Here is a 24,668-nt window from a genome sequence, read left to right on the forward strand (position 1 = left end):
TGTAATTTTTATCATTTGATCTGTAAACATTTAAATGTATTCCTCTTAATGGGATCTTGTGCTGGTGTCTGGGTGACACATTTAGGTGATCTCAAACTAAGTACACTGATAGTGTGCTCTTGGAAACTACATCTAGTCCCTATTTGAACCATTCCTCGTATTTTTTTGTTGTTTTTTTTTGTGTGTGTGTTTTTGTTGGCTTTTTATTTTTTTTATTTTTATTTTTGAGGGGGGGGGGGGGGGGGGGATCTTTTTGTTATATTTTGGGGGGGTTCTCGGTCTTCTAAGGTTTTTTTTTGTTTTCTTGGTCTTTTTTTATGGGGGGGGGGGGTTCTTAGTCTTTTGGGTGTTTTTTCTTGGTCTTTTTTTTCTCAAAACGATTAATAGCCTTAATGGAGAGATTTGTTTTTTATCCAAACCCACGTGAAAAAAATTACTGACTTAACCTTTTAAAAAAAATTTCTGTGCTATTCCTCAGATCAAGCTGTTCGGTGCATACATTGATGAGCTTTCCAAGCTGTGATGTTTCGGCAAGTACAGAAGACCAGGAACGTGAGAGCTTCCTTAGCTGAATCATCAAATTTTTATTTAGACATGTTGATAATACTGGACGCTGTGCTCATTTGTAACCTTTTGCTTCAAAATATTTTGGGTTCCTGACCTCCCATAGTGGGCATGGAGGTCACTTACTGTGTCTTCTATCCCTCTATATCTGTTTTCCAACATGCTTTTTTTGTCTTTGTCTTGGAATGAGATTACTTGATTACCTGGCCGTATACTCTGACTGGGAGGGAAACAGTCATATATATCGTTAGAGTTTAGGGAGGTGATATTTTTTGTCTTGTAAATCATCTATTATGCACTGTATTATGTTTTGTCTTACGCATGTATGATTTGTAAACATTTGAGTGTGTTCTTCTTAGTGGGGACATGTGTTCTTGTCAGGATGAGACATTTAGGTGATCTCAAACTAAGTACACTGACAGTGGTATGCTCTTGGAATCTACATCCGTTCGTTATCAAGTTTTTTTTTTGTTTTTGTTTTTTAATTTCATGATTACAGCATTTACTAAGCTCTGTCTTTAAGTAATTTCAAAACGAAAATTTTCCTCTCTATAAAATTTCAACATATTGCTTTCTTTTATTTATATCTTTATTGATTTAATATTATTGATATTTATTAATGTTATTAACTCACTGAATCCTAGAAATGTTTGCTACTTTTCAAAATTGGAAAAAAAATGTATTAAAAAGAGCATGTACATATATAGTTTTATTCAACTACCATAAACATGTATAAAGTAAAAACATTAGCTTTGATACTACGCCTATAATTTGTCTCAGAAAAATGTAATAAATAGGCATGGGGTAAAAGTAACCCGGGTAAACTACGGATGTAGTCGGTGTTAGGGTTGGGTGAGTTAATAATGCTAATATTATATATTTATTTTTGTTGTTGTTGTTGTTGATGATGTTACTACTCTTGTTATTGTTATTAACATCATTGAAAAAAATATTAAGATATATATATATTTTTTTTTTTTAATGAGTGTCGGTGGGTACTTGTAGGTACGATAGTGCTCAATAACGTTGGTTAGAGCATATAAAAATAAATAAGGTCACTCACGTATACGTATTTTTTGCCATACAATTGTTTCTATGTCCTCCATTTATATATATTTATTTATTTATTTAATGGCTTTAGCGTCTTTAAATATTCTTTGTTTTCTCTTTAACTTCAATTTAAGTAGGTGCCTTTCCCGTTTTCAATTGGTCTGGTATAGTTTTCGTTTTGTTGTTTCATTTTGTTATGATTGTTATTAAGGAACGGGGAGCTTGAATAAAGTTGAATCGCATCATTTTTTTACATTCGAGTAACTATTGTCTTTGACTTAGGCTATTCAGATCAGTTATTAGGTATAATACCTCATACTGATCTGACAAGCAAAGGCACCGGTTGCAACTCAATGAGGTTTTCTATTTTATTATTTTTAAAATTTATTTTCTGGCCTCCCTGTACAACTGAATCTGTTATCTCTCGTGGCTAGTACTATACAATAGATTCTGTGGCAAGTACTATGCAATGGATTTCATGGCAAGTACTATGCAATGTATTACGTGGCAAGTACTATGCAATGGATTTCAATGAAAGTACTATGCAATGGATTACGTGGCAAGTACAATGTAATGCATTATGTGGGAAGTACAGTGCAATGGATTGATTATGTGGCAAGTACTATGCAATGGATTGATTATGTGGCAAATACTAAGCAATGTGGCAAGTACTATGCAATGGATTATATGGCAACTACAATGCAATGGATTCTGTGGGAAGTACAGTGCAATGGATTGATTATGTGCCAAGTACTGTGCAATGGATTGATTATGTGCCAAGTACTGTGCAATGGATTGATTATGTGCCAAGTACTGTGCAATGGATTGATTATGTGCCAAGTACTGTGCAATGGATTGATTATGTGGCAAGTACTAAGCAATGTGGCAAGTACTATGCAATGGATTGATTATGTGGCAAGTACTATGCAATGTGGCAAGTACTATGCAATGGATTGATTATGTGGCAAGTACTATGCAATGGATTACATGGCAAGTACTATGCAATGGATTAGTGTCCTGCATCTATGATTTTTCAATGCTACCGAAATATGCTCCAGTAGTTTTTAAGTAGAATACAGGATTTTAAAAAAATACATTTGATAAATATTGGATATTTTTGTCCTCATAACCGGATCAAATCATATGCTTTCATAAGATCAACCAGTGTAATATTTTTATTATTATTATTATTATTATTATTATTAATATTATTATTATTATTATTATTATTATTATTATTATTATTATTATTATTATTATTCAAATCGTCATTCGCCTTTCTTGATTATTTTTTTTTTTTTTTTGGTTCTTTTTCAAATATTAGTTGCTTTATTATTTCCTATGTTGGACAAACTTTAGTCATCGTCAAACCGGTCACTAGTCACTAGATTGATTTTTAAAGCGATACAACTGGATGGGGTTCCTGATCTCCCATCGTGGGCAGGGAGATACTAACTGTGTCCTCTATCCCCCTATATCTGTTTTCCAATTTGCTTTATGTCTTTGTCTTGGAATGAGATTACTTGGTTTTGTTCTGGCCCTGTCGGATGCCCGGACTGGGAGGGAAACAGTCAAACGTATAGTTAGAGTTTTTGGAGATGATATTTTTTTCCTTGTAAATCATCTCTCTGTTATGCACTGTATTATGTTTTGTTAAAATATTATATAAGATTGTAAACATTTGAGTGTGTTCCTCTTAGTGGGGACCTGTGCTTGTGTCTGATGAGACTTTTAGGTGATCTCAAACTAAGTACTTTGACAGTGTGCTCTTGGAATCTACATATGTTTCCTATTTGAACCAATTCCCCTTTGTCTTACCTTTTCTTGGGTGCTTTAACTGTAATTCTTGAACCTTTTTACTATTCCATTTTTTTCGTTTTTACTGGCCTGATATGACCTTAATGTGTTGCAAGCACCGTAAAACATCTAAGAACAAACAAAACAAATTTTAAAATTTTCAAGTAGGCAGGTGTGATAATATGATTTTTTTGTATATATATATATATATATATATATATATTTTTTTTTTTTAAAAATAGAATTGTTGCTGTATTCCATATTTTAATATCAAGCTGTATATTGATTTGGACCTAGACTAAATTCCATCTATCTTTACATTTGCTTATTTAATTACATATTCCAATTTTATTTTATTTTTTTATTTTTTTTTTGAAAAGGTGTTGAGCAATAATTTTGATAATAAATATTAATATTGTATTCATATCCGAGTGTTTTAATTTCTTGATACTAATTATATATATAAGACCATTCCAGTTGAAGTTGATGATATCATTCAATGGTCGTTTTCTTTTTTGTTTCATTACCAACAAAAATAGGTAGTGTTGCATCATTACCATAAAATGGACAACTTTGCCTCTTTGGCTTTTGAGCACTGGGTGGAGTTCCCGATATCCTATAGTGAGCAGGGAAGCACTTGCTGTGTCTTCTATCCCACTGTATCTGTTTTCCAATTGCTTTCTCTCTTTGTCTTGGAATGAGATTACTTAGTTTTGTCCTGGCCCTGGTCGGAATCCTTGTCTGGGAGGGAAACCGTTGAATGTATATATTTTTTTTCTTTGTAAACTTTATTTTTATTTATTGTTAACATGTGATTTGTAAATATTTGAGTGTATTCCTCTTAGTGAGATCTTGTGCTGGTGTCTGGTGACTTTTGGGTAATCTCAAACTAAGTACACTGATAGTGTGTTCTTGGAATCTACATCTGTTACCTATTTGAACCATTCCCCGTTGTCTTAATTTTTCCTAAAGTCCTTTAAATTGTACATCTTGAATGTTTTTACTATCCAATTTTCTTCCTTTTTACTGCCGCTGATATGACCTAAATGTGTTGCAAGCCCCGTAAAACCCTTATAAACAAAAACAAAACACCAATGGTTGCTTTTTTGTTTCATTACCAACAAAAATAGATAGTGTTACATCATTACCTTCAAATGGACAACTTTGCCTCTTTGGCAAGAGTAAAGATGATGGTTTCTTCTTGAGTGGGGAAATTCAAAATTAAATGCTGAGTTTCTTGTTTTATTGTTGTTCCGCTTCAAATGGCGAGTTGGAATTTCGAGTTATTCGTTTTGTGCTTTGACTTTGTGGAATACGAGGCGTTTGTTGATGGAAAGTCTGTCATGTATCGGTTTCCATTGGAGATCGTTGATGAGCTGAGTTACGATCTGTTCTATTTTGTTTTGTTTTGGAGTTGTTATTTTTTGGGGGTTTTTTCTTTCTTGTTTTTTTTTTTGTTTTGTTTTGTTTTGTTTTTCTTTTGTATGTTTGTTTTTTGTTTTTTTTTAAAAAACACACTTCGAGCACAAGACTCCATATTTCCGCTAGTCCGAAAATATTTAAACAGAGGTGGACAGGGAAAGGGATGTAAAAAGCAGAGGAAGAGAAGGAGGAATTGAAACGAGGCTTATTATGGCAAAAATTAATGAAATTCGAGGCAAATTAAGGACCATTTTATATGAAAATTATCAACTTTAATGATTATGTGAAATCCTAAGCTATGAAGATTGTACTTGTAACTGCTAATCGACATTGGATGAATCTGATCATATTATAATTATTGTTGTCATTAATATTTCGTTATACTATGAACTTTGTACATTTATGATTCATTCGATCATGAACAATTTTCAATTACTTCAGTATTCTGTCTCTGATAGTATTTTTCCTTACATTCAAAGTTGTATAAAACTGTCTGTGAATGATATAAGCTATATAATATTTTGTAATTATAAACTATTGTATACGGCATTTAAAGGATAATTTCTATATTTAGCATTAAATAAGATAGATAAGATACAATATTCCTAGTTCAAAGACCGGGGTAATGTGGTCTGAAAGGAAAGAGGTCGCTGGCATATCTTGGGTCCTTTGCCAGATGCTGTCACAATTGACTGACTACTTGCAACAGTCGGCCCAGTCTGGCCACACTTTTGACCTGACGCGGAGACAATAGTTGTGGAGATTTGGGAAATTATCTGAAATGGATAATTTAATAATATGTAAAAAAACAAAAAAAAACCCACCAGATTATTCCAGAATCGCAATGGCCTTATTTAGATTATATAACAATGTGAAATTGAATGTAAGCTTCAACTTAATATATACGAAAACAGATATGATGGACGTTTCGGGTTTCCCCTTTATCAACAAGACAGGATGAATGAAACACGACAGGCGAATGAGATAATATGGTAATGGGGTTGTTAGATGAAAAACCACCTTAACAACGCCACTACCACATTATCTCATTCATCTGTAGTGTTTCATTCATACTGTTTTGTTGATAAAGGGGAAACCGGAACGTTCATTTTATCTGTTTTCGTATATCAAATTGAAGCTTACTTTCAATTTGACATAGATATCTATTACTTTGAGCTTCGAGCAGCGAGATTTACATTATTTAGATTAGGGGGAACTGGCTGACTTTAACATTCAAAGATCTACAGTTGTTTTAACTTCATCATGAACACTTTCACGACATGACTGAACTCCCCTTTTGAACAAAAACGAATATAACACCTTGAACCAAGAAAAAGAGAGAGAGAATCAAAATGCATATTGCGGAAGATTTTGGGCTCAAATCCCTTCTTCAGCCACCAACAGAACCAATCAAAAGGGGCACTATTATATGATATTACAGTAAAATCTAGACGTCAAATTCGGATAAACAGAAAGTATTAACTCACTCAATCCTACAGATTTTTACTTCTTTTCAAAATTGGAAAAAAAATGTATTAAAGATGAGCATGTGCATAGATAGTTTTCCTCGACTATCATTAACATGTAAAAATTGAAAAAAATTAAATTGATACTACGCCTATAATTTGTCTCAGAAAAATGTAATAAATAGGCATAGTCGGTGTTAGGGTTGAGTGAGTTAAAACTTGTACCACAATTTCCCTTACAATCAAATATAATTTCACATTATGTCCGCGAAGTAAAACGAAAGTCAACTGAGAAAATTGGGAATAATTTACGCCATAGTTCAAAAGTTATAGGGATATGCTGTTTCCCTCTAATGTCTAGCATTATAGCTTATAAATCGTTTACAGGCAAAAAGATTTGTCTTTTGACGTCATTTTGTTATCAGTGTCAGGCTATAAGTTAACGATGGCTACGATTCAACCCACTTTTTCACTTTCTATAATTTGGTGAACGTCATCCTTAATCTTATATTGTGACGTCATTTTAGGAAAGTATCAGGCTATGAATTAACAAAGGTTGAGGTCATATCCGGTTTCATGATTTGTGCCTACCTTTCAAGATGTTCTTTAGAACTTCGTCTTCTTGGCACCAGACAAACTGACAAAGCATGCCAAAGGCAGAGCAATCTCCTTCACACATTATCTCTCCCAACATGAAAGACTTGGAACCTGAGGATAGATTCGATTCACTTCAATTCAATCAAAATTTTAATGTTCTTTTTTTTTGTTTTTTTTTTGTCGGAATATGCAGCAAACACACAGACAGATACACACACACACACACACACACACACACACACATATATATATATATATATACATATCTATAGATATATATATATAGTATGCGTTTGGCTAACAGTCTCACATTGCCATCCGGAAGTATAACGGACCAACACACAAAACTGTGTAACCATGAACTTTTATTTTCTGGTTATTACAGTTAAGTGAGAATTACTTATAAATGAGGTTTGCAAAAACCAATAACAAAGACCAGAGTGATGTAAACTACATTATATATATATATATATATATATATATATATATATATATATATATATATATATATAATGTAGTTTACATCACTCTGGTCTTTGTTATTGGTTTTTGCAAACCTCATTTATAAGTAATTCTCACTTAATTCTCACTTAATTCTCACTTCTCACATATATATATATATATATATATATATATATATATATATATATATAATATATATATATATATATATATATATATATATATATATATATATATATATATATATATATATATATATATATATATATATATATATATATATATATATATATATATATATATATATATATATATTTATATATATATATATATATATATAATGTAGTTTACATCACTCTGGTCTTTGTTATTGGTTTTTGCAAACCTCATTTATAAGTAATTCTCACTTAATTCTCACTTAATTCTCACTTCTCACATATATATATATATATATATATATATATATATATATATATATATATATATATATATATATATATATATATATATATATATATATATATATATATATATATATATATATATATATATATATATATACTCTGGCTCTTTTTCACAAAGGTTCTGTTGTCAGGCGTTCAAATGAGAGTGAGAAAAGAATCTCATTCCATCTTTTGTGCGTATGCGAGAGAAGAAAAACAAAAGTAATTCTCACCAATATAATATAATATAATTTAACAATATTATGATGTCGACAGGAATCACCCATGTTGTCCCAATGAGCAAATTGGGGGTTAATAATCTTGCCCAAGGAAAAATAAAACGAAAGTGCTGAAGCGGGGCTCGAACCCGGGACCTTCCGGATCACAATGCAATGCATCAACCACTCGGCCAGTTTAATAATATATATAATATAATATGTATTTAAATATTGAAAAGTACCAATCTTCACCCAACTTGTTCAATGGTGCTTTACAGGGCATAGGTGACATCAGAAAATTAAGAAAATTAAATCTTCATCCAATCAGGCCAAATCTTCTGGCTGAGGATGGTATGGCCGTCTTTTCAGTAACAGTAACAGGGGTTTTAGAGGGAAGCAGGGAGCGATTATTTTTTTAAATGTTACAACTGTAGATGATCTAATACTATCCAGCTATGCTGATACCAATGGAATAGGAAGAATTTGATTTTGAAATATGAAGGAAAAGTTAATCTACAATATTATTCTGTCTTCAGTCTAGACTACTTGAAGCATTCAATAATATGGGCGCTTCTGGTAAATACTGAGAGAGAGAGAGAGAGAGAGAGAATTCCAGGTTTGTGGCAAAGTAAAATTAATACCCATTCCGTGAATAGATGCCTTTTTTATATATTGATGCTATGCGGTTAGTTTTTTAACTCACAACATCCGCGAGACGGTTATAACGTACAAACGCACAAAACTACGTGTGACCTTAAACGTTTATAGTCCGATTAATTGATGCTGTGCGTTAAGCCAAAAAGCTCACGACATCCACCAGCCGGATATATCGTAACAACGCACAAAACTACGTGTAACCTTGAACGTTTATAGTTTTTAGTGCAATAGTGAGAACTACTCATAAAAAATGGCTGACTAAAAACAATAACAAAAAGCTGAGTGATGTCAATTTCATTCCTTCTATAAACCTATTTATCTCACCTAAAACAAGAAAAACTTCAGCTTTTATATAGCGCAATATCCACTAAACGTGTTCAAAGCGCTTTACAAAGGGTCCCTGACCAACAGCAACGCGTAACATATAGAACGAGACATGACAGCTGTTAGGCGATAATACAATCTTTTTTTTTTTCCGACAGAGACAACACTGTTAACCGGCCAGGTACTCATTTTACACCTGAGTATGGTGAGAGAATGTGAGTAAAAAGAGCCTTTTCCAATTACTTCAACTATGTGCATGCGCCGAGCGAAGCTCGAACCTAGGACCTTCCAGGATCCGAAAGCGAGTGTCATACCACAAGACCACATGTAGCCGCACCTAGGATGTCGGACAAGGCCTGCAAGTCATCCATAATAATCTGACGGATTTCATCCGGGCTATGACGTCCCATTCCTTGGCCATGCAGCTGGTTACGAACAGTTCTCCTAACGAGGCCTATCAAGATCCTCGGGAACCCGAAGTGGTTGTTCAGTATGTCTTCAAAGTAATTGTTGCGATGGATCCATCGGAAGTACACCATCCCCCTGGTGAGAAGGAAAAAAATTAGGTTTTATAATATCAGGTAGAACATGCAATATCCACTGAATTATATGAGCATTTATATAGAGCAATCAATATCCATGGGTGGGGTTCCTGACCTCCCATAGTGGGCAGGGAGGTACATACTGTCTTCTAACCCCTTATTTCTGTTTTCCAACATGCTTTCTGTCTTTGTCTTGGAATGAGATAACTTGGTTTTGTCCTGGCCCTGGCTGGGAGGGAAACAGTCAAATGCATAGTTATTGTTTTGGGAGATGATATTTTTTTCCTTGTAAATCATCTCTCTGTTATATATTATTATATTTGTTATTTTGAATGTATACTGTAAGCATTTGAGTGTATTCCTCTTTGTTGGATTTTGTGCTTGTGTCTGGATGAGACTTATATGTGATGAAGGGACTGTATTCAAACAATATACGATTCTTACACTCTTGCTTTTTGGAATTCCTGACGTGTTCCCAACCGTTGCATGAGCTTGCGAGTGCGCGTTGGGAACAAAGTTCGAATTCCAAAACGCAAGAGTGTAAGAAATCTTTTATTTTACCCCTCAATCCATTTCGATTTCGTCATTTCTAAGAAAAAGACATTATCAAAAATATTTAAATGATAGATACTTCCTTTTTCAAAATTCTAATTTTAGTGAAATTTATCGTTTGATAATCCGACGTCACAAATTATAATTGTAAACTTGATATCAATACGCGTTAGTAATTTAGGGAGAGGGGTGGAATATTACTGGTTAACTGGTTATCATATTCAGTAATATCAAGACAGGGACCATTACCAGTAGAGGTGCTCGTCAGCCAGAACTTGAATAAGCTTGGATATCCCTCTCTGATTGTCGTTGAGATGATTGTTGAGGTCCACCCCAAGCTTTTTATTAAAGTAATCGATACAGAACTGGGAATCTGCAACTGTGTCCTTGTTGTAGGTCATCCAGGGAAGTTTGCCCTTTGAAGAATTTCGACCTGCACGTGCCTGGAAGGAGGAATTTGGTGAGGAAATAGATTTTAGGTGATAATACTGTGCTTGTTGAGTCGTGAGCTGAGCATGAGAGATGATGTTTTGTGTGGTTTGGTTTTGGTTTTGTTGTTTGTTTGTTTTTGTTTTTTGTTTTTGTGTTGTTGTTTTTTGTTTTGTTGGCGCCAACTGAACACAACAACATTCCTCTCGGCCACTACGATACAGAATACCTCCCTGAAGATTCCATCACGGATGAACAACGTTGGAGGGGGATATAACAGAATGAGGTGAGAATATATATATTATAATAATTCGCCCCAAAAAACTGTCGAGCACTCTACGTGATTCCAGCTGTTTCCGCTCAACCATATTTATATATATATATATATATATATATATATATATATATATATATATATATATATATATATATATATATATATATATATATATATATAATATATATATATATATATATATATTATTTAAAATATTTACCACAATGTTTGGGGCAGTCTACATCAATGTTTCAGGCTTAATTTGCCATCTTCAGGACTGAGTTGTTTTGTTGACTGTTGTTGATTCTTGAAGTGGTTCCGGTTTGAAGTTAATTAAGAGGAATTTGCGCCGATGGGGACACTTTCCGTAGATCTCATTTTTCATGTTGAGTGTGGCTTCATGAGGTTGTTTGATTATAGTATATTTTTCTTCCAGGCATAAGCTACATTGTTTTGATGTTGGTGTGTATCCTGTTGCTTTAGATAAAATTTTCCATGAAATGTTGTGGTCTATTTTGTTGTCTTTTAATTTCCAAATATGTTCGCTGAGTTTTGTGGATGTTTTTTTGTTAGTGTTTCTAAATGTTGAGGTGTGGAGGTTGTATCTTGTTTTGAAATTATTTTCTGTTAGTCCTACATATTTTTCTTGCTTGTTTGTTTTAGTTTCTGTGACTGTGGCTTGGTAAATTAAACTTGATTCTAAGCATTGTTTGTTTAGCGGGCAATGTTCTTTATTTCTGCAGTTGCATTTTCTAGTGGGTGGGTTTTGCTCTTGTCGGTGGTTTATTAATATTTTTTTGTTGTGGCTTGAAATTATTTGTTCTATGTTGCGCATACACGAGTAACTTATTTTTATGGTATTCCTGTTGATAATTTTATGTAGCTTGTGGTTTTTTGGAAAGTGTGTATCAATTAACTTCAGGAACTGCTGTCCTATGTTTGTGCTGACGTTTATGTCGAAAGGTGGGTTGAACCAAGTTATGTGTCGTTTTCTTGTTTTACGTTCTTCACTTGTGTGTTGGTGTTTACATGAGAGGGAGGCGTCTGTGTATAAAAATGGTGTGTTGTATCCACTTTTTGTGAGTGCTTCTTTGTAGGGGGTGGCTGCGACGTTGAATATCTCTCTGTTTTCCGAAAGTTTGCTCACCCTCAGTGCTATGTTTTTTGGTATGTTTTCAATGACGGGACGGGGGTGGTTGCTGTTTTTATTAATGTAGCTAATGGTGTTGTTTGGTTTTCTGAACGGTTGGAATGAATTGGATTTTATGTCGAATGTGATGTCGAGGAAGTCAACTGTTTTTTTGTTTGCTTCTATTGTGATTTTCAAATTGTTGTTTTGGAATATTTTACAGATATGTTTTTTGATGTTTTCGTTCGCTCTTGGTCGTCTGTTGGTTATAGCGAGTCCGTCATCTCTATAGAGGCCGATGTATGTGTGTGTATGTTGTAGTTGTGACAGGATGTAGAGTCCGACCAGTTCGCATGTTTCAGCACCGTCGAACGAACCCATTGTTACGTCGAAATCATTGTGTCGCTTTGTCCAAGGTGTGTTGTCGTAGTATAGTGTGCTGTGCTTGGTGTGAAACATTGATGTAGACTGCCCCAAACATTGTGGTAAATATTTTAAATAATAATTCGCTCCATTACTACATGTCGAGCACTTTTCGTACCATATTTGTATCAAACACGATTCAATATATATATATATATATATATATATATATATATATATATATATATATATATATATATATATATATATATATATATATATATATATATATATATATATATATATATATATATATATGATTGAGAGGAGTTAGTGGAACCATGTAGAGTGCTCGACAGTTTCTTGGAGCGAATTATTAATTTATTTGTTCTCACCTCGCTTGTTCTTTCGTTTTGTTCTGTTTTTTACTTATACTCCAACAACGCCTGGACACCACTAATGATGAATCCAGGAACTCTGGACGAAACAACGTTGTTGGAGAATGTGTAAAAAAAAAAAAAAACAGAAAAAAACGAGGTGTAAACAAGTATATATATATATATATATATATATATATATATATATATATATATATATATATATATATATGTGTGTGTGTGTGTGTGTGTGTGTGTGTGTGTGTGTGTGTATGTTTCTATTTTACCTCATAAGGTATTTTAGCCAATCGGCAATAGGTCATCAGCTTCATTGGGAATGGAGACATCGATGGAGCACTGGGGCCTGCCTTGAATTGGTAGATGATGGCTGTGTTGGGAGGGTCATCCCCTCGCTGGGGCTTCTTTCTGGAACATTTAAGTTAGAAAAAAAAAGAATGAGCCTTTTTATAGCGCAATATCCACTTAATGTGCTCAAAGCGCTTTACAAGGGGTCCCTGGCCAAAAGCAATATCTAAGATGTTGGACAGGACATGACGCCTGTTAGGCGATATAACAATTTTTCTCGGACAGAGAAACGCTATTAACGGCCAGGTACTCATTTTACACCTGAGTACGGTGAGAGAATGTGAGTAAAGAGCCTTCTCCAAGGACTCAACTATGCGCCGAGCAAGGCTCCAACCCTGGACCTTCCGATCCGAAAGCGAGTGTCATATCACAAGACCACATAGCCGCAAGTAGATTATTGAATCGTGTAATATCAATATTGATGCTTGAATCTCCAAAAAAAATAAACAAAAAAAAAAAACAACAAAAAAACACGTAAAATAGAAAAAAATTGAATAGGAGCTTCATTTTACAAAGAGAGATAATGTGGACGTTTCGGATTTCTCTTTTGTCAACAAATCACGATGAATGAAAAATATTAATTGTCTTTAGGGCCTTTTCCAACGGAAAACGGTAATAATCCGGGCGCCAACCGCAGTGCAGCGCTGCAAAGTGAACTCAGGCGCACAATTTTGATTTTGATCGTTGATGGCTGAAAAGATCTATGTTAATTTCGATCTATGTTAATTTCCACGAATCTGGTAGTATAATATGAAAAATAAATGAGTGCCTGTCCGTTAAGGCCTTTATTTCCCTGGGGTTCTCCCCGAGTGTAAATAAATAAGGATTCTTGACGGTATTGATGGTAGGTGAGAAATCACAACCGGTGTACAGAATGATTCAAAAACATGGAAATGGTGCTGTTTTTGTTGTGGTTGCTGTAACCGGTGGTGATGATGATGGAAGATGATGATGATGGTGGTAGTGGTGATGGTAGTGGAGGTGGTGGTGGTGATGAGGACGACGACGACGACGATGATGATGATGACGACGATGACGATTATGATGATGATGATGATGATGATGATGATGATGATGATGATGATGATGATGATGGTGGTGGTGGTGGTAATAATGATGATAATTAAGACGACGACAATGACGATGATGACGACGACACTGATATTTGCCTACCTGGTAAGCCTCTTGTACAAGATAACACCAGCGCCGACGCCCACTAGGCCCCCCACCACAGAGGCCACATGATTAAAGTGTGGGCTATCGGTATCTAACAGGGTCTGAAGTCTGTCCATCTTAGTGGGATCTGATTGAAGTATGGACAGAGAGAGAAAACAAAACACGTTAATAACGTTGACTGGGCCGTACTCTAGAAAAAACAAAAAACAAATATATTAAAATTTAAAAAATTGGCCAGAAAACTCGTCCTTCACATATCGATCGATTTAAATTACCCTCATCTTGGCAAAGACTCTCAAACCTGGGACGGAGCGAAGTTACCCCTTACAGCAAAGTTACCCCAGTTGGTTCTAACTTGTTTTGTTTTATATAACTGTAAAGCGCTTAGAGCCTGTGACAACGGGGTAAAGCGCTATATAAATGCAATTTATTGTTATTGTTATTGACGCTAAATAAGTGGATTAACACTGCCGTCTCCAAGTCAGACTGGCGTGTTACCACCCTGTTACTCCAGTATTAATTACGTCTGGTCCCGATTTTGTGTCCTTCGGTAAGGCACTTTGCAAACGTTACCCCACTCGATACAGACGTGAATGAGTACCTATCTGGCTAAAGGGTAATGTGAGAGTGTTGGTACAAAAAGGACGCCTAAAAGGTGACTGCTACTGTATGAAATGGAAATAATGTTCCATATGCCTGTTTGGGAAATGAGTAAAACATTGAGACGCTCATTGAGCATGGCAAATCCGTGGGCGTGCGCTATATAAATGTTCACAGTTATTTATATTTTTATTTATTTATTTATTTATTATTTGTTTATTTATTTATTATTATTATTTATGTGTTATTTTATTATTTAAAAAAAAATTATTTATGATAATTTCCATTCAGGATCAATAAAGTATTTCTTCTCTTATCCTTATGTATCTATTTATTTATTTATTTATTCATCTATCTATTTATTAATGTTGAAGTGATCCAGTTACAGAAAACGTATCTACTTTAAATTATAAATCATAAAATTTGAATTTAATTGATCAAAGTGACAAGTTAAGGAGCACCCACTGGTATAAGATAATATACACTTTATTCAGGTATTATTTGAATTTATTCGCCCTGTTGAGCGCTTGTATACATATTATGGGTGTGCGTGTGTTACACAAATGTTTATAATGCTGTTTTACAATTGTGTGAGCCTAGCTTGAGCTGGTTTATTGTCAACGGGATTGGGCTCTATACAAATAAACTGTATTATTATTATTATTATTATTATTATTATTATTATTATTATTATTATTATTATTATTATTATTATTATTATTATTATTATTGAGAAGAATGAATATATATAGTTGCTTTGTTTTTTTCTTCTTTGTTTGTTTGATTATTATTGTTTTGTTTTGTTTCTTTTTTCTGGCAATTGAGGCGATGCAAGAGATCTCCACCTGGTCCTGTCAGCAGCTATCTTTGGGGCCATCTCGAGGCACAGTCCTCTCTGTTTTAGGTCCCTCTCTACGGTATGTCTGTCTTCAACTCTCCTTGGGGCGGCCTCACTTCCTCTTTCCTTGGGGTTCTAGAACACTATCGCCGTATAGCATTCTTTAATACCCCCCCCCCCCCCCCCCCCCCCTCCTGTTCCTCTATCTTATGATTGACTTATATAGTTTTGATCTTGTTTTACATTTCATCTCATTACTTCACCTCTCTCTCTCTCTCTCTCTCTCTCTCTCTCTTTCTTTCACTCTCTCTCTCTCCTTCCCTTGCACACACACACGCACGCACACACACACACATACCCACACACATAACTAAGGGATATAATGTGTAATAAACGCATTCCAGCAGACTAACTTCGTCAAATTCACATTGTCCTAAGTAAGGTTTGAACTCCATGGCAAGCGAGCAATTCTATCAGACTTCTTACCTACCAGTTTATCAGCTCGTCCTTGGAAGGGTCGTGGTGAAGTGTAGCGATTCGAAAAGCGCATTCTTCAGTCTGTTCATAACACATCTCTATTAAATTACACACTATTATTATTTACTGGAGGAAAAAAAAAAAAACAAGAAAAAAACCCAAGATATTAAGTTATTTTGTATTGAAACCAAATGAATATTATAATAAGAATCAGTCCCATACCTCGGTTATAGTTATAATCAAGTCACAAACACATTTCCCCAGCCGGCAAATAATATCATGTGACACAGCCTATTATTGGACAATTGATCTTGAAATGTATACTATGAACTTCAGGACAGTAACACTTCAACACATCATGTGTCGGGTTTTTATCGCGGCTCATCTGGAGCATGTCTGTTCATAATAATTAGTTCATTGTTGACAGGACCAATGGTATGCAAATGACACACCATTCAAAGTGATTTCAATAGAGTGGTCTAAAAAAAACGTGTCCAGAGAAGCAGGTTCTTCCTCCTCCTCCTCCTCCTCCTCCTCCTTCTTCTTCTTCTTCCACTTCTTCTTCTTCTTCTTCTTCTTCTTCTTCTTCTTCTTCTTCTTCTTCTTCTTCTTCTTCTTCTTCTTCTTCTTCTTCTTCTTCTTCTTCTTCTTCTTCTTTCTTCTTCTTCTTCTTCTTCTTCTTCTTCTTCTTCTTCTTTCTCTTCTTCTTTTCTTCTTCTTCTTCTTTCTTCTTCTTCTTCTTCTTCTTCTTCTCTTCTTCTTCTCTCTCTTCTTCTTCTTCTTCTTCTTCTTCTTCTTCTTCTCTTCTTCTTCTTCTTCTTCTTCTTCTTCTTCTTCTTCTTCTTCTTCTTCTTCTTCTTCTTCTTCTTCTTCTTCTTCTTCTTCTTCTTCTTCTTCTTCTTCTTCTTCTTCTTCTTCTTCTTCTTTTTTTTTTTTAGTAGTAGTAGTAGTAGTAGTAGTAGTAGTAGTAGTAGTAGTAGTAGTAGTAGTAGTAGTAATAGTAGTAGTAGTAGTAGTAGTAGTAGTAGTAGTAGTAGTAGTAGTAGTAGTAGTAGTATTAGTAGTAGTAGTAGTAGTTTTGTGAGGCTATGTGGTCTTGTGGTATGGCACTCGCTTTCGGATCGGAAGGCCCTGAGTTCGAGCCTCGCTCGGCGCATGAGTCCTTTGAAAAGGCTTACTCACATTCTCTCATCGTATTCAGGTGTAAAATGAGTACGTGGCCGTTAACAGCGATGTCCTGTCAGAAAAAAAAATTGTAATATCGTCTAACAGTCGTCATGTCTCGTTCTACGTGTCTTGTGTTGCTCATGGTCAGAGACCCTTTGTAAAGCGCTTTGAGCACATTTAGTGGATATTTCGCTATATAAAAGTTCAAGTACAATATGAAGTAAATAACTTATTCATCCTTCCTCAAAGATTATGCAATTCAAAAACATTCTTGTTATACATATGTATGATAATAAAGGGACAACAATAATACTGTAATGGAAATTGGACATAATATTATGGGCTAGTTTTGATGGTGGAAAGCAACGGTTGGTGTGCTCTTGGTAGGGGTTTCGGGGATCCACCTCCAACCACTTCTGACCAGGAGGAGGTGGGGGGGGGGGGGGGTACCACAGGAGGAAGGAATAATGGTATAAGGGCTCCTCCAGGCACACCGGGTACACCGCCTGGGAGATGAGATGTAGGCTGTAAAGGTTTGGGGCATAGCACCTGTTTCATCCAATGTCCACTTAGAATGCAAACTGGAGTAAGAACTGAAAGGGAAATAATTGAAATTGTCAACAAAAATTTAATGTAAATTAAATAACAAATAACACGCTTTGAGCGTGGACAAAATCGTGGACAAAACATATTATTTATTCTATACTGCAGATATCTGACAATTGTACTAGAGGGAGCTAAGCTTAGCACATGGCTTGATTACATGACACAGCACAGACATGATAGCTTGAAATAACTGAGTGCATGAAAGGGAGAATACATCTTTTAAAAATAACAGTCGGACTTTAAGAAAAAAAATCTTTATGAACCCACAAGACTTCGCAAGAATTATCACTTTACAATGCTTTTGAATTCCCCATGAGCACAGTTTCCTCGAACTCCTTTTTTATATGTAAAAAGGTCGAGGAAACTGCGATTTGATAGATTCAGAGAGATAACTTCATAAACATGTTACTCTCGCTCGTGATATAATGTGTTACTCCCCTTTGGTGATAAGTGTTTTTTTTTTTTTAATTAATTTATTTTATTTTAATTATTTATTTTCCCGAGCTCATGCATGAGTGTGACCCAAGGAATTTACCCAATGGAAACCGTACGGTGCTCTTATTGGCTAACCAACCAGCGGCCTCGATGAGAAAAATATCCGCCATTTTGCTGTTGGCTGGGAATCGCGTTACTATAGGAAACAAGCGCTGATCGGCCGTACATGAAAACAAGTTGCTGCTCGCTCGTTAAACTCAAAATTATTCAAAACGATCTCTCTAAAATGATATAAATGTGACTTCTTAAGGTTTTCTTCACGGTCAAAACCACACAACATTCTATTAATGATTACGTCCGAGGCAAAAAGGAATATTGACAGGTCGACCGAGAGTTGAACTCGTGAGACGACAAACATCAATGCGAAGTGTAGCGAGAGTCAAGCTATTGTTTGTCTTGTCCTATTCTATATAGAGAAAAGGATAAATAGTATAGCCTCGTGTGTGAGTGGTTTCGTGTCATAGTCTTGTTTTAAAATTGTTTCTGTTGTTTATGTGTGTAGTGATGACTCTCTCACACTCAATTTCAATGCCGAAAGAGGAATTCCCGCACACAAGAAAGGGGAATTGGGGTGGTATTTGGCATACATATTGTATAGTATCTAGTTCTAAATAGATAACTGATTAGAATTATATTATGATATATAAACACAATGCCAAATACAATTCCGAAGTTTCCTTATTTCAAATGAAGTAAAGCTCCAAAACCTAATGGTAGTGATTGCAGTACTGAGTGTTAGTGAGGTGATGTGGTGTTGGTGGTGGTTGTAGTTGTAGTAGTAATAGTGATGATGATGTGGTGGTGGTGATGGTTGTAGTTGTAGTAGTAATGGTAGTGATGATGATGTGGTGGTGGTTGTAGTAGTAGTGGTAATGGTAATGATATGGTGGTGGTGGTGGTTGTAGTAGTAGTGGTCGTGATGATGATGTGGTGGTGGTGTTTGTAGTAGTAGTGGTAATGATGCGGCTATGTGGTCTAGTAGTATGACACTCGCTTCCGGATCGGAAGGTCCTGGGTTCGAGCCTCGCGCTCGCGCATAGTTGAGTCCTTGGAAAAGGCTCTTTACTCACATTCTCTCACCGTACTCAGGTGTAAAATGAGTACCTGGCCGTTAACAGAGTTGTCTTTGTCCGAAAAATTGTAATATCGCCCAACAGGCGTCATGTCCCGTCCTACATGTTAAATGTTGACCAGGGACCTCTTGTAAAGCGCTTTGAGCACATTTAGTAATATTGCACTATATAAAGCTCAATTTAAAAAAAAAAAAATTTCAATGGTGATGATATATGGTGGTGGTGTTGCAGTAGTAGTAGTGGTAGTGATGATAATGTGGTGGTGGTTGTAGTTGTAGTAGTAGTGATAGTGATGATGATGTGGTGGTGGTTGTAGTAGTAGTGGTAGTGATGATGATGTGGTTGTGGTAGTTGTAGTAGTAGTTGTAATGGTGATGATATGGTGGTAGTGGTGGTTGCAGTAGTAGTGGTAGTGATGACGATGTGGTTGTGGTGGTTGTAGTAGTAGTGGTAATGGTAATGATATGGTGGTACTGGTGGTTGTAGTAGTAGTGGTAATGGTAATGATATGGTGGTGGTTGTAGTAGTAGTGGTCGTGATGACGATGTGGTTGTGGTGGTTGTAGTAGTAGTGGTAGTGATGCTATTGTGGTGGTGGTGGTTGTAGTAGTTGAGGTAGTGATGTGTGGTGGTTGTAGTAGTAGTGGTGGTGGTGGTTGTGGTAGTAGTGGTAATGATGATGATATGGTGGTGGTGGTTGCAGTAGTAGTGGTAGTGATGACGATGTGGTTGTGGTGATTGTAGTAGTGGTAGTGATGATGATGTGCTGGTGGTGGTGTCGTAGTAGTGGTCGTGATGATGATGGTGGTGGTGTTTGTAGTAGTAGTGGTAATGATGCGGCTATGTGGTCTAGTAGTATGACACTCGCTTCCGGATCGGAAGGTCCTGGGTTCGAGCCTCGGTAATGATGCGGCTATGTGGTCTAGTAGTATGACACTCGCTTCCGGATCGGAAGGTCCTGGGTTCGAGCCTCGCGCTCGGCGCATAGTTGAGTCCTTGGAAAAGGCTCTTTACTCACATTCTCTCACCGTACTCAGGTGTAAAATGAGTATCTGGCCGTTAACAGAGTTGTCTTTGTCCGAAAAATTGTAATATCGCCTAACAGGCGTCATGTCCCGTCCTACATGTTAAATGTTGACCAGGACCTCTTGTAAAGCGCTTTGAGCACATTTAGTAGATATTGCACTATATAAAGCTCAATTTAAAAAAAAAAAAAATCAATGATGATGATATATGGTGGTGGTGGTTGCAGTAGTAGTAGTGGTAGTGATGATAATGTGGTGGTGGTTGTAGTTGTAGTAGTAGTGATAGTGATGATGATGTGGTGGTGGTTGTAGTAGTAGTGGTAGTGATGATGATGTGGTTGTGGTAGTTGTAGTAGTAGTTGTAATGGTGATGATATGGTGGTAGTGGTGGTTGCAGTAGTAGTGGTAGTGATGACGATGTGGTTGTGGTGGTTGTAGTAGTAGTGGTAATGGTAATGATATGGTGGTAGTGGTGGTTGTAGTAGTAGTGGTAATGGTAATGATATGGTGGTGGTTGTAGTAGTAGTGGTCGTGATGACGATGTGGTTGTGGTGGTTGTAGTAGTAGTGGTAGTGATGCTATTGTGGTGGTGGTGGTTGTAGTAGTTGAGGTAGTGATGTGGTGGTGGTTGTAGTAGTAGTGGTGGTGGTGGTTGTGGTAGTAGTGGTAATGATGATGATATGGTGGTGGTGGTTGCAGTAGTAGTGGTAGTGATGACGATGTGGTTGTGGTGATTGTAGTAGTGGTAGTGATGATGATGTGCTGGTGGTGGTGTAGTAGTAGTGGTAGTGATAATGATGTGGGGCTGGTGGTTGTAGTAGTAGTGTTAGTGATGATATTGTGGTGGTGGTTGTAGTAGTAGATGATGTGGTGGTGGTTGGAAAACACATTACAGGTTATTATAATACATGATTACACACATTCTCTAACTTCATTTTTTGACAGCTTCGTTGTGCCATAAATATACGCAACAGTTCTGAAACATTTTATTGTGGATTTTGATATTGTTTGTTGTTTTCTTGTGTCGTTATGTTGACATAGATACCGAATGAATGGTAATTACTACATTCTCAGCCAACAACAAAATGGCGCTGAATGCTTTCATTGGTGGACACTTTTTAGGCTTCGTACGTATTCTCATTCGTTTAATTCTATGGTGTGACCTTATTCTTGACATTCTATCAAATTTTGTGTAAAAGGAAATGCTGCTTTTTATTCTCCCTTCTGTTGTATATCTTGAACGTTCAACTTATCCTCAATTTGTTTTTGTTTTTCAGAGAGAAAATTCATTGAATGACAATCCAAAGGTGTGAAAATAATAATAACATCCATCCAAAATCCTTGTAATCTCTCTTTAAATTATCCTCCTCCTCCTTCTTCTCGCGCTGTAACTCCAAAATATCAAACTCTCAGGTTGTCTTCAAATTAATCTGAAACCTTTAATATCAGTGATATTACTGAGCGCCTTTTACCTCATTGACAAAGAACAACCCCCCAATGAAACGAACAATAATTTATTAATTATTTGTCTTGGAGTGGCAACTTCAGGACAAACTTTGACGTAAGAACTAGGCCACAGTGCTCCGAACGTTCAAAACATGTCCGCTCAGCGTGTTGACCTACTTAATCATCGTCCAATGGAGAAGCACCTAGTTGAAAGGTCAAGCCATGTTTGTCTGTGTCAGTGGAGTGAGTCTCACGCTCAGCACTCAGCACGGCACAGGAGACATTTTCGGTTATAGTTATGTGCGGCGTAACAAATTCTTAACTTCAAAGGATTATTGTAATTGATAAGATCTTATTTATCTCTTATGCAAATTCAAGTAACAACAAAGACAGATTGTTGATTCGACGAATGGGTGGAAAATTGTTATTCTTTTCTGTTCTTTACGGATATCAATCATTACCCATTGAGGATGTGACACACCTTCACTTTTCTTCATTTTATTGCAAGCACAAATCAACTCCTCTCTTTTTTTTTATTAAAAAAAGGGTAAAGGTAAGCATTGTTCTTGTCTTTTTTTTTCTGGCTATTAATCTATATATTTTTTTTTATCAATTAACGGGTATGGATTGAATTACCCCAACCTTAAGATCAAACGAACACCATATAATTTACCGACCCCGAACTTTGTTTCACCGACATAATGAATGTAAATGACGATGATAGTGAATGGTAGTATCTAGGCCATGTATTCTTGCCGATGTGTTTAAGTTACGTGTTTTGGTGGGTAAGGTGGGTTCCGTTAATTCTGTGATGTAGATATGGGTTTCAATAAGGAAATGTATACTTTTAGTGTTTTTAAGTGCTCGAGATTATTGTCACAAATTTAGAGATCTTAGAAAGTTGGTTATGATGCCTGCTTTAGTCTTTAGTCATTAATTCACTAATAAATAGGCTAGATAGTTTCGAAATGCGGTCAGTTGATCCCTTTGATATTAATTGATGTCATCATAGTTTTGCTGAACAATTGAATCCTTATTTATAAGGCTCCCAATTTCATTTTGATATCTAGATATTATTATGTTTTTGTGATTCATTAGGCTTAGGCTTATTCAAAACAAAAAAAAAAAAAACGACAACAAAAATAACCCAAACAAAACCATTTAAATTTAAAACAGTAGAAGACTGAAAACGATACCGATAGTGAATAAGTTAACGACAAAATACATCATTACAGCCAGCACAGCGTCATATAATGTCACCATCACCACGTCTACATCGTAAACCTCACCAGTTACTGTAGTTATGGATTTTGTGACAAAGTCAAAGGCACCAAATTTAATACTGGGTATTCTTAGTTCTTAGCTCGGCATTCATTTCAATTTCCAATCGCGTCAGTAGCGACGTTTAATGTTGGTTTAGTAATCATAGTAATCTCTTCAGATACTGCAACCATCATTGAGTACAGACGATACAAGAAACACAAAACTTGAATGAAATATCGGACATCAAAACTTGTTCATTTTCGAATTGGATTTATGTAATTTCTGCCTTCGAGAGGATTCCGGCTTGTGTGTGCTTGAGATATCTAGTTGAGATTAGTTAGATACTTATCAGATTGGAGTGAACAACAAGATACAGTGATACAGTACAGCTAAGACTTAGATCTATTCATTTAACAAGTAAGAAGATGAGCTTAAACAGCAGTAGTAGGAAAGGTAGATCTGGCAGTGCCAGTACTAGAGAGCCTCGCCTTTGGCCTACCAACCTCCGCTGCACGTCCAACTCGCCTTGAGCATGCATTCACGTAAAATATAAAGATTTTTTAAAAAAACCTACCTCTGTTTCAAAAACTAGCATCTTTCACCTTTCTAAGAAACATTTTGATTTTTCAGAACTTTAGTTCGTTAAAAAATACCGGCCAATCTGACCCGTTGAGTCGAATGAAAACGAAATTTTGTTGTTTACACGGTTCAAAGGAAATGCCGTAAATAAGCTTTCATGGACTTCCTGTGTTGTTTTTACAGTGTCACGTGACCGTTTTGAGAAATTTGTCGTCTGCTACAAATAATTAGACCGGTAGGGGGTAGATATTTTCGTTGGAGCAGAGAAAAAGTGAGTATTATTTCTTGGACTTGTAGAGAGGCCTAGGGTCCACCAGCAGTCAAGTTGATTGAATAAAAGAAAGAAAGGCCTTTTTTATCCGCCGCCACCACCACCATGAGAGTGGAGGGTGAGGGGGGAGGGGGGGGGGGGGGGGGGTGTTGCATGAAGACGAAAGGGAGACGTGTCGCTTGGTGACCTTGGGTGACGTAGAGCATCTCAAGGATGCTGGCAGCAGTTGCAGGTGTTCTTAACCCCTTTACGGCGAAGCTAATTTTTTGCTTTTAGATAATAGTTTGCTTTTATCTTTATTATTGTTAACGGGGAATACAGCGTTTCCACCAAGAGAGCTGTCAGACTATCGCAACTCGGGCTTCAATTGTCTATAATCGTTTTGCCGTTACTTGTCTTTTGATGATAGAAGATTTGGTGTTAGGTCAAAGATCGAATTTCGCCGCTAAAAGGTTGCATTGCTACTGGATTTGCCCCCCCCCCCCCCCCCACCTTTTTTTTTCTTCTTTTTTTTTCACCTTAGTATTGTTGATTGCTATTTCCTTTTTTATGATTAGCAAGTGCCGTAGGAGTCTCACAGGATGCAGGAGTACTGCAATTAACCCTTTGCCAGTGACA

The 24,668-nt window shown here is 36.0% G+C and overlaps 3 protein-coding genes across 6 annotated transcripts in view; 2 read left to right on the forward strand and 1 right to left on the reverse strand.

Annotated features, from left to right (window-relative positions):
* Nucleotides 1-1,303, forward strand: part of LOC144978515 (cytosolic non-specific dipeptidase-like) — a 28,134-nt gene extending 26,831 nt beyond the window's left edge. The window contains exon 14 of the mRNA XM_078924691.1: nucleotides 479-1,303. Within this exon, the coding sequence (XP_078780817.1) occupies nucleotides 479-523 (45 nt within the window). The 3' untranslated portion in view covers nucleotides 524-1,303. The remainder of the gene's footprint in view (nucleotides 1-478) is intronic.
* Nucleotides 1,304-5,083: 3,780 nt separating this feature from the next.
* LOC144978516 (failed axon connections homolog) lies at nucleotides 5,084-23,927 on the reverse strand. Of its 3 annotated transcripts, none has more exons than XM_078924692.1 (8): nucleotides 23,775-23,927; nucleotides 16,136-16,252; nucleotides 14,209-14,338; nucleotides 12,957-13,095; nucleotides 10,344-10,537; nucleotides 9,338-9,543; nucleotides 6,891-7,007; nucleotides 5,084-5,609 (listed from the first exon to the last, which is right to left on the reverse strand). In XM_078924692.1, the coding sequence occupies exons 2-8, from the start codon at nucleotides 16,197-16,199 to the stop codon at nucleotides 5,530-5,532; spliced, it is 930 nt and encodes a 309-aa protein (XP_078780818.1). In that variant the 5' UTR covers nucleotides 16,200-16,252; nucleotides 23,775-23,927; the 3' UTR covers nucleotides 5,084-5,529. The 3 variants fall into 3 exon arrangements, with proteins under 3 accessions (XP_078780818.1, XP_078780821.1, XP_078780820.1); XM_078924695.1 differs by having other exon boundaries at nucleotides 16,140-16,252; nucleotides 23,775-23,910; XM_078924694.1 differs by lacking the exons at nucleotides 16,136-16,252; nucleotides 23,775-23,927 and adding an exon at nucleotides 16,349-16,513.
* The window catches only part of LOC144978514 (putative molluscan insulin-related peptide(s) receptor), a 164,750-nt gene continuing 162,241 nt past the window's right edge, over nucleotides 22,160-24,668 (forward strand). For both annotated transcript variants that reach the window (XR_013646521.1, XM_078924688.1), the window contains exon 1: nucleotides 22,160-22,490. The gene's annotated coding sequence lies outside the window, so the exon portion shown is untranslated. The remainder of the gene's footprint in view (nucleotides 22,491-24,668) is intronic.

The sequence above is a fragment of the Berghia stephanieae genome, chromosome 8, assembly GCF_034508935.2.
Source record: "Berghia stephanieae isolate SIO BIC M18660-M18661 chromosome 8, UCSD_Bste_1.3, whole genome shotgun sequence".
Classification (NCBI taxonomy): domain Eukaryota; kingdom Metazoa; phylum Mollusca; class Gastropoda; order Nudibranchia; family Aeolidiidae; genus Berghia; species Berghia stephanieae.

Coding starts and splice junctions, on each gene's coding strand:
- LOC144978516 (XM_078924692.1), bottom strand. CDS start 16,199: ATGCGCTTTTCGAATCGCTACACTTCACCACGACCCTTCCAAGGACGA. Junction 14,339..16,135: donor ACGAGCTGATAAACTGGTAG/GTAAGAAGTCTG, acceptor TACTTCAATCAG/ATCCCACTAAGATGGACAGA. Junction 10,538..12,956: donor TGGCTAAAATACCTTATGAG/GTAAAATAGAAA, acceptor TCCTCCTTCCAG/GCACGTGCAGGTCGAAATTC.